This window comes from Pocillopora damicornis, chromosome 1 (assembly GCF_964200805.1).
Source record: "Pocillopora damicornis chromosome 1, jaPocDami1.2, whole genome shotgun sequence".
NCBI classification, from domain to species: Eukaryota; Metazoa; Cnidaria; class Anthozoa; order Scleractinia; family Pocilloporidae; genus Pocillopora; species Pocillopora damicornis.
Genome location: NC_142670.1, coordinates 34,632,533 through 34,641,639, shown reverse-complemented (window position 1 = coordinate 34,641,639; position 9,107 = coordinate 34,632,533). Strand labels below are relative to the sequence as shown.

The following is a 9,107-nucleotide window of genomic DNA, read 5'->3' as shown; positions in this document are numbered from 1 at the left end:
ATGACCGCTTTCATTCATTTCTTAATCTGTGGTTCACATATATGATTTTCATATGCTCGCAGTCATTAATTCATCGCTTCACGGGTTTATTACGGACCAAAATAATGATCAACTCCCAGTTGGCTTGTTAGTTCAGTTGGTGAAGCGCTGCACTGGTATCGCAGAGGTCATGGGTTCAAATTCTTTACAGACCTGAATTTTTTTTCAGGTCTTATTTTCATTACTGCAATGATCACTTTCATTCATTAATTGATTCGCAGTTCACATATTTTTTTTCATATATCATATTCAGAATACAAAATGCTTCGACTTGAAAATTCGTTGGGCTAGTGTCACAGTTATTCTTCAATTTGCTACTCGAGGCATTGTGTGGGAGTTATTTATTACTGTAATTTGAAATTTGGCATTTAAAATTTAAAGAAATATTTTGTTACCACTTTTTATGATCAACTAAAGAAAGAACGCTCATTTCCAAGACAAATTTTATTTAGGAGCAAAGATTTCTTTAATTTGCTTCTCAAGATGTGTCCATATTCTTTACTTTCCACCTGTCAATTAATAAAAAGATCGGTAAACCTGACGCATAATGTCACAAGGAATTAAATCAATACTGAATTAGATTGATGTGATATAATGAATAAAAGTCCCTTAAGTGCGCGTGTTTCTCCGCCCGCAGGAAGATATGAGACGAGTGGTAACAATAAAGAGTGTTAGACGCCCTCTAGAATTCTCGCTGGCTGGCTTTGTTCAAGGTTTTATACTCCCCCGCAGGAAATGAAACGCTTGTGCTTATGCGTCAATAATGAGCGTGCAGTATTATAGCCTGCATGCTCGCAGGCTATAATACTTCTCGACATGAGATCAATCGTCTCAGCTATTTCACGTAAGATGGATTTTAGGTGGTAAAGTCTGTGAAGAAGTGTATGTGGAAAAAATTTTCACATGATTTTCCAGAAATCGCTGATAAGCTAACTTTGGACCTTCGTGAAAAATGCGAATAGAGCTGACACGCATGCGTGAAACGCCACGTGCCTCCATAAGTTGTAATAGAGTACAGCTATCTGTCGTTCGAGAAAAGCGATGATTCTTTGGATGTTTTTATGACATTTGCTGCACGCTAAGTTTACCTTCTTGGCAATTCTTCCCTCTGAAGCCCTCAGGGCACAGACAGTAATATCCAAAGCCCTCATCAGGCGTTTTAGCTCGACAAACGCCTCCATTCATGCATGGTCTTGAGAAACAAGGGCTGTTTCTCTTTACGATGGGTGTACCTGCACAAGGAGAGATGGTAAGATCGTTGGCTCGTTTCCCGACACAGAGCTGCGATTCATTAGGGACCAGTCATCTCCTACTGGGGGGGAGGGGTCTAAGAGAGAACGAGGTGGTGAAACAGAGTGTAAAAGGGGAACTTTAGAGAATTGACTACCAGTTAACTGCAAACGAGGGTATATCACAGAGCCCTATAAGGAGATCAGGTAAAATTTATCATGACACTAATTTATATAACGATGAATCGAGTTATGATGTTTGTGATCATCATAATTATCATATACCCGTTCGGCCAAGCCCGCGAAATCCCATAGAAAACCATAGTGAAAGCAAACATGTGTAAGGCCGAACGGGTTAACGTGAACCGGTCCGTAAAAAGCCGTCCGGCCTAACGCACTTGCATGGCGTTGTTGTAAAATTTCAAAAAAATTCCTTGTTCACTGTTGTTGCAAGTGGGTGACAGCAGTAAACAAAAATGAAAAAAATGAGTCAGGTTTTTCGATGAATTTTTTTCTTGTTCTGACTTGAAAACAGGAAAAATTTTGTTGTAGAATCATTTTCGTGGTTTTCTCGCGCACTTATTCCCGTCCTAAGTGAGCAAAATCAAACTTTTCAAAATGTTCAATACCAAAGATGTGATAAACTTGTCAAAACTGAGTCAGTTGCCAAATGAAAAATGCCTATTGACTGGATTAGGTCAGGTCGCACGGGAAAATATTTGGTACTCGTTCAAGACGCACGGAACCAAATATTTTCCTGTCCGACCCTCCCACTCAGTCAATAAGTACATAATATTTCCCCCGTCCATTTACCTGTACGTATTTCACAATGATCTCCTCCGAAACCTTCAATACACAAACAGTAATAACCATATCCTTCATCAGGTGTTTTAGCACGACATACGCCACCGTTCTTACACAGTCCTGGATAACAAGGGTTGTCTTGTTTCCTGATCGAAGAACCTACACAGGGAGAAGTACAATGGCCTTAAACTCATATTTCTACCACAAAGGGTGTTTCCAGCGTCCATGAATTGATCCATGAACTGTTTTGAGGCTAAAACAAAATGGGTTCAGTACATTGCAACTGAATATTTCACCAGGGAGAGTTATCGATTTTTTTCATCTTTAAAAGTATGCTAGGGTCGTCTTACCGTTTTATTCAAAAGCTTCACCGAGAAGCTGAGAGGCTATTCATAAAAATACAAAAAATTTAAATTCTTTATCATTCTGGTCATTTGCAAATTTCTAGAGCCAAAATTACCTCTCATGTGACACATTGATAAAACTATCAGTTCGAATTCGCAAGTGTAAAGAGAAACGCAAACAAAAATCAGTAAAGCCGGCGACACACTTGGTGATTTTATTCGCTGATGGAGAGAAATTTGATCACCGCTATCGGCGAATATCGCAATGGCCGCACCGCGCACACCTGGCAACTTCCGCCGATCGCCGCCATTGGCGTATAAAATCACCAGGTGTGTCGCCGGCTTAAGAGATTAAGATGGACATAGGAGACAAATGTGGCAAAGCTTCGGCACGCACAAAGTAATGACTATGAACGTCAAATCTTTGAAATAACTGAGGGATGGATTAGAAAGGAGGAAAACCAATGGAGTTTTGTTACTGGGCATTCTAAAGGACCTGAAGCAGCCAGGAAGGCAACACCTGGGGAGACGTTGATTATAAAAATTAATTTTCATCAGTTATAAATTTTGCGAGTGGCTAAATGTGTTAACCTTCTCTGACGGTGCCACACCCCAACTTAAACATAACGTATGGAAGCAGCGTTGAATTCCAAATGGAAACTCAAACAATTTGAGGTGGGGGGTTCTGTTGTCAGACCACACCAATTTTAGTGATTAAACGTTGTTGTTTCGCAAAGGACGGTAAAGAAATTTACAAAGTTACAAAAACCGCACGTGCTGTGCAATCGCTCTGACGAAGGGCTAACGCTCGAAACGTCAGCTTTTTGTCCTTTACGATGGCTAATTTACGTTTTCAACTCAGTTGTTAACACTAAATTACCTAAAATACATATAAGCCACCAAAATCTCCATTTTAGGTGGCAAAATGCACAACAAAGTGTTTATGATGGGAATAGAAAAACAAACAAAACAAACAAAGTAGTATAACAAGCAAAAAGGCGTGTACTTTGAGGAAACATCGAAGCACTGGTCAGTTGTATCTCTAAAAATGTAAACTGCGTCATTCATTTTGTAAAGAGAACATTTAATCGCGCTCGTACCTTTCACCACAGCTTGAAATCCTCCTGAGCAAACGAGAGCAAAGACTATTACAACGTAATACATCCTTTTGTTCGTTTTTTACCTTCAGATATTGGCAATAGGTTACTTCAAGCCGCAATAGTTATGAGTGACTGACCCTCCAAAGACAGCTCACGCTTTTTAATACACATGGCGCCATCAGGACGAGTAATAATGATTTATTAGTGTAGGCCAAATTATGTCTCAGTTAGTCTCAATGAAAAAAAAAACTTCACAGTTTGATAACCATTAATTTCATTTGCATTGTATAGTTATTGCTAGGATATTATCAGGGAGCGTCACCAATGCATAAACAAAATAATCGCAATTCTTAAAACAGTTTTACTTTTCATGAGGATTTCATTATATATGTATTTTTCTTTATAATCCACGAAATTACCAAGGTTGAATTCAACTCTTTTTATATATCTCTGCCCCTCTGTCTCTTTCTCTCTCTCTCTTGACTTTGAACTAAATATGTTATTTCTATCGACATCATAAACGGTTCTTCACGTTTCCGCATGTCAATATGAATACACCAACACTCGAAGATGAAAATCGTATTTGATAAATTGTGCTCGCTCAAGGCCAATGAATATTATGTTAAAAGCTCGGTTTTAAATTAGATTGCTGAAGAAAATTATGGGTTACCCGGGTTATGAAACCCCTTCGCACTTCCAGCAGCACACTGGGATTATCTTAAAACGGACAATTGCGTTCAAAAAAATAAGCATAGATGAATAGATAACAGCGGACGCACACTGAGATGCATGAGAATAATCAATTTTATTGATGATTCTACAAATATACTTTTTAGCTCGGCCTCTATACTGCGAAAAAGTTTTCCTGTGAAGTCTTTCTTTCCTTTGTTACTCAAGCCTATCAATAAAGAGACAAAATGGAAGTGATGTGCTGAGTTTGATATGCACAACATTATTATTATTATTATTATTATTATTATTGTTATTATTATCATCATTAGAGCTAAAGATATAGCTGAACTGGCATTCTATTAGAATAAACAACGACACCAAAAAAGTCATGTTTTTTGTTAATTGAAGTTTGGCTAGCTGATATTGAATTCTCGAAATTTCCTTAGTTCCAACTTGTGTATTTAATCAACATTCAATAGAATGGCGACCCAGGTAATTCTTCAATTAAATTTTCTAAACCCTCGAGAATCTACCCACATCTTTTTTCATCGGTTCTAAAGTTATTATTCATCTTGTAGGGGGGTGAGCCATGTTTCAGCTTTTCTAATTTTTTTTAGGCTTTTGTGAAAACAAGCGCTTTTCCTGGAGCCAATTAACGAACTCTAAACGGGGTTTCAGTCCGCTTTTATTTTGATGCGTTAAACCGCAACAAACACCAACAGTTCGTATAGGAGGGTCAAATTCCATGGCGCCTCTCGGAACATTTTCACATACTTGCGAAACTAAGTAACACATTTTAGTATCTGCCTATAGGGGATATTTTAAGTATCATCCTGTAAAACTATTTCAGAACTAAACGGCTTTGTTAAGCCATCTATTTAGTAAAAATGTTTAAAACCCTGACCTAATTTCTAGATTGAAAGATATCTGTTTCTGATGAAAGCTTAATGAGTTCAGGTAATGATGATACTTTTTGTTGGTCATTTTGTAGCCAAGTCTTTCAAATAGATTAAATGGATAATCAAGACTACTGGCTGTCAGGAATTTTCATCATATCCAGCTACCAGGCTAAGCAATGAAAAAAGGGGTCATCAAAGCCTTACCTCTATCTGCGGCTCTTGGCACTGCTCACAGCTAAACCTACAGTTACGCTTCATCCATTGCGGGTTATTAAAGCATTCATCAAGTTTAGCCCATTCGGGACATTGGACGTTCGAGTCTGCGCACCCTGGCAAGAAAAAAACGGGTTACGCGTATCACAACAACAACAACAAATAAAAAACAACGTTAACGACCAAAAAAAAAAAATTACGAAATTAAAGAAAACTCCCCTTGACATTGTCACAAGTTCATTTCCATAGCCCTCAGCACTTTCATGCAAATTTTCTTGTTCAGTCATTTGATTGCTTGCTTTAATTTGTTTGTTTGCATTTACACTCTTGCTTTTCTTTTTTTTTAATTGTTTTGCTTTGTAATGTATAAAAAGAAATTAAAAGACATCGCGTTGCCCTTGTGCATCAGTATTTTTTCCTTTCAAAAGTAACCCTAAAAACGGAGCTGAGAGCTGGTTTTTCGCAATATTTTATATTCGAAATAAAAGGAATTTTTACAACCTATAATTTAGATTTTTTACGTCCTTTTAGGTTTTCATGGGTTCTTTTGACTTGACACCGTGATCCTGCAGCCACCAATGTTTCGAAGGTCATCAAATTACTACCGTATTACTTTTCTTTAGGATTTGGAGCATATTACAACTCTTAATCATGCCTTAAAGCAAATGGTTATTACCACAAGTGTTGCAGCTTTTCTGACACTTTACTTTCATCCAGTGCGGGTTTGTTTCGCAATCGCCTTTATCAGCCCAAATAGGACATTGGACCTCGTTGGTGTCTTTGCAAGTTTCTACTCCTGTTTCTGCATTAATAAATCAAAGGAAAACAGTAGATATCACAGAGAGGAAAGGAGTTCAATTAAATGACCGAAGAACCTTTTATTCCTGACTTGTCTCCACTCGTTTCGTTTCTCCTTAGCAAGAGACACGTATGACTCGATAGCGTTTACCTTCTTGGCAATTTTTTCCGTGAAAACCTTCAGGGCACAGGCAGATATAATCTAAGTCCTTCCGAGACACTCGGCATTGACCTCCATTCAGGCATGGTTTTGAAAAACAAGGGCTAACTGTTCTTCTGATTGAAGAACCTACACATGTCAAGACAAGATAAATATCAGTTAGATGTTGTTCAAAGATAATTTGTACTTGCTTGATACAAGATAGTTAGCAAAATCTTCAGTTTTTCTCTCTTACGCACGCTGTTACTGTACGAAACAAATTCCCGCTTCTTTGTACTGTATTTACGAACCTTCAAAATTGATATGTTGAGTTCGAACTGATTAATTTGGTTCGTTGGGCGTCACAAGTTTTTCATGTTTAATGCGTGATTTATGACTATTTTACTTTGTGCTATTTTCGCCATTAAAAAAGAAAACAGTAAGAGAATATTTAAGCACATTGCAAATAACTGTTTTATTCGCAAATAGAAATTTTTGAAGCAAATGAGGGTCTAAAAAATTGGTTATAGCACCGAGGCGACTTTTTTTCTAAGGAAGTTTCATTATGATCAGTTTGTTACACTCGGAAGTGTACCTTAAAAATTCGCGATTTCAAGCAACTCAAGAGAACTGTTCGTTTTAGAAATTTTTGCAACGACAGGATAGCATGGTAAAAGATATTATACATGTTATTTCTCAGTATGAAGAATTTAGAATTTTCATTTTCTTGATTCTCCTTAGCTTATCAAGGCTATGATGTAACTCCTGAGCGGAACTCCTTTGAAATCTTCACGCGAATTGTTTTCTTTCATAGATTTTTTTGGACCACTCGAGACTAATGAAAACAATTATAATACACTGACTGTACACATGATATCGTTGATCGCTAATTAAAACACAATTTGTTTCTTTCGTCCTCGTTTTTCTTGCAGCTAAACTAAACTCTTGGCTATCTTTAGCATCTGTAAGTGATACTTAGAAAAGAATAAAATATGAAACGAGAAGACTGAGTAAACAAATTTGACAAAATAGTAGAATATTCTGCCCTGGATATTGTTATTCATCATAGGTAAATAAGGTATGGGGTATTGCTTTAGCTTTCCCCAAGCCTCACGCTGATCATGACTTTTGCGACAGTCAGACCAAGCACGCACCCAGTGCGAAAACGTTGCCGTTGTCTCCGTTAGAGATGCTAGATTAGAAAAAGTAGACAAAAAAATGTATCTACTATGCACGCCACATTCATTCTTTGTTAGGAAAAGTTATTAAGATCTAATTCCATCCGTTGGTCTCTCTCCCAATACTTATCCGAAAACCGACAAACAATTATAGTGACTCAGGGAACATACTTCCGGCCCAATCAACTAAATAGGATCCACATTTGAGACAGGTAACGTATTCAAGAAAATTTCAGCCGATATTAATTCAAAATAAAGCCAAAAAAAAAACCTTGATGAACTGAGTTATTTCTTGTACTCTTACCTTGCACAAGAACTCGACATTCTCCAAAGACAAGAAGAGCAATAATTATCGTAAGGCAATGCATCTTGCTTCGCTCGCTGGATCGTTAAACTGGTATCTCTTTGTTGTTCAAGCGTTTATACCCTATTAAGCACCGCCCCCTTAAAGTGTTTCGACTGAGATGAGCAATTAAAAAAACATGAGATGCCTCGGAATAAGGCCGCATTTTGATGCCTTGATGCGACGCTCATTCGACGAAAATGTGTTCATACAAAAGGACATCACAGTCTTGTCGAAACAGGTCAGTTTTATTACAGTAACATCAATTCGAAATGACTTTCTTCATACTCTGAACTCAGGTCACAAATCTTTTCATTTCTTTTTTAATCATAACTTATTTTTTTTTAAAAATGACGACTTTCAAACATGCACCGGCAGTGAATAAGTACCTGATAGGAGATGACAAAAATTCATCAGTCGCGACACTCAACAATAATCAACCCTTCTGGGTACGATCGCATTGTGTGTTGAGGAAAGGCCCAGTTCAAGAATTGATTGCTCAAGTAAAATAATACGCAGTATGTCTATTTTGTTTTCAGAAAAACTCAACTCCAAGCGCGTTAAGAAACAAACAGGTGCCTCTTTTGGCCTTTAATTAATAACTTATCGATAACTGTTCAATAATGATTTTGTCTGTTTGGTTTGAACGTGCTTTATATTAATTCAACTATCATTTTACACAACTGATAGGCTCATTATTGCGCGCTTTTCATCACTTCTTGGCCAATTTCCAGGTCTTTATCTTCATACAATGAATTTTTTTTTTACTGTTTGGTTTGAACGGGATTTATATTAATTTAATTGTCACTAAAGTAAATGGTTTGAACCCAGGAGTATCAGTAGTTCGTGTTGTGTGATCGTCCGGATGAGTGTAGTTCTGAAAAGAACTGTTGTTGGTGACTGACGTTTCGACTATCTGTGCGGTAGTCATCTTCAGAGTCAAGATGACTACCGCACAGATAGTCGAAACGTCAGTCACCAACAACAGTTCTTTTCAGAACTACACTCACCCGGACGATCACACTACACGAACTATTAATTTTCACTTTATTTCGTCATCTCTCAGCCAATTTCTAGGTCTTTACCTCCACGCGCGGTAAGAACAGGTGCTTTCTCATATTTCCACCATTTTGGGGATGAAATTGATAATAGAATGAATGAAACAGCTTTGTTCTCTTCTAATTAATTTTCGTAGAAGCTGTCACTTTTTCACACTCTAAGTGAATTCATTTGTTCGGTGAATATGACGAACACGAATAAAAGGAAAAATTATTTTTCGCTTTGTTTCATTTCTTAAAACACTTTAACTAATCACGTTGTCGTTATTAAGAAATTGATAGATAAACTAG

The 9,107-nt window shown here is 37.3% G+C and overlaps 2 protein-coding genes across 2 annotated transcripts; both read right to left on the bottom strand.

Moving 5' to 3' along the window:
- Window positions 1-468: 468 nt before the first annotated feature.
- On the bottom strand, window positions 469-3,660 carry LOC113686840 (uncharacterized). Its single transcript, XM_089202806.1, has 4 exons — window positions 3,517-3,660; window positions 2,082-2,231; window positions 1,128-1,271; window positions 469-548 (listed from the first exon to the last, which is right to left on the bottom strand). The coding sequence occupies exons 1-4, from the start codon at window positions 3,578-3,580 to the stop codon at window positions 538-540; spliced, it is 369 nt and encodes a 122-aa protein (XP_089058932.1). The 5' UTR covers window positions 3,581-3,660; the 3' UTR covers window positions 469-537.
- A 642-nt stretch (window positions 3,661-4,302) lies between these two features.
- Window positions 4,303-7,875, bottom strand: LOC113686838 (hepatocyte growth factor activator serine protease). The gene is made up of 5 exons (XM_027204510.2): window positions 7,720-7,875; window positions 6,250-6,387; window positions 5,977-6,102; window positions 5,292-5,416; window positions 4,303-4,414 (listed from the first exon to the last, which is right to left on the bottom strand). The coding sequence occupies exons 1-5, from the start codon at window positions 7,781-7,783 to the stop codon at window positions 4,409-4,411; spliced, it is 459 nt and encodes a 152-aa protein (XP_027060311.2). The 5' UTR covers window positions 7,784-7,875; the 3' UTR covers window positions 4,303-4,408.
- Between the last annotated feature and the right edge of the window lie 1,232 nt (window positions 7,876-9,107).

Excerpts from the sequence above, each read along its gene's own strand:
- LOC113686840 (XM_089202806.1), bottom strand. The coding sequence starts at position 3,580 with ATGTATTACGTTGTAATAGTCTTTGCTCTCGTTTGCTCAGGAGGATTT. Across the intron at positions 2,232-3,516 it reads ATTTCAAGCTGTGGTGAAAG|GTTCTTCGATCAGGAAACAA; the intron begins GTACGAGCGCGA and ends CTCCCTGTGTAG. Across the intron at positions 1,272-2,081 it reads TCATTGTGAAATACGTACAG|GTACACCCATCGTAAAGAGA; the intron begins GTAAATGGACGG and ends CTCCTTGTGCAG.
- LOC113686838 (XM_027204510.2), bottom strand. The coding sequence starts at position 7,783 with ATGCATTGCCTTACGATAATTATTGCTCTTCTTGTCTTTGGAGAATGT. Across the intron at positions 6,388-7,719 it reads ATGTCGAGTTCTTGTGCAAG|GTTCTTCAATCAGAAGAACA; the intron begins GTAAGAGTACAA and ends TGACATGTGTAG. Across the intron at positions 5,417-5,976 it reads GAAAAGCTGCAACACTTGTG|GGTGCGCAGACTCGAACGTC; the intron begins GTAATAACCATT and ends TTTTCTTGCCAG.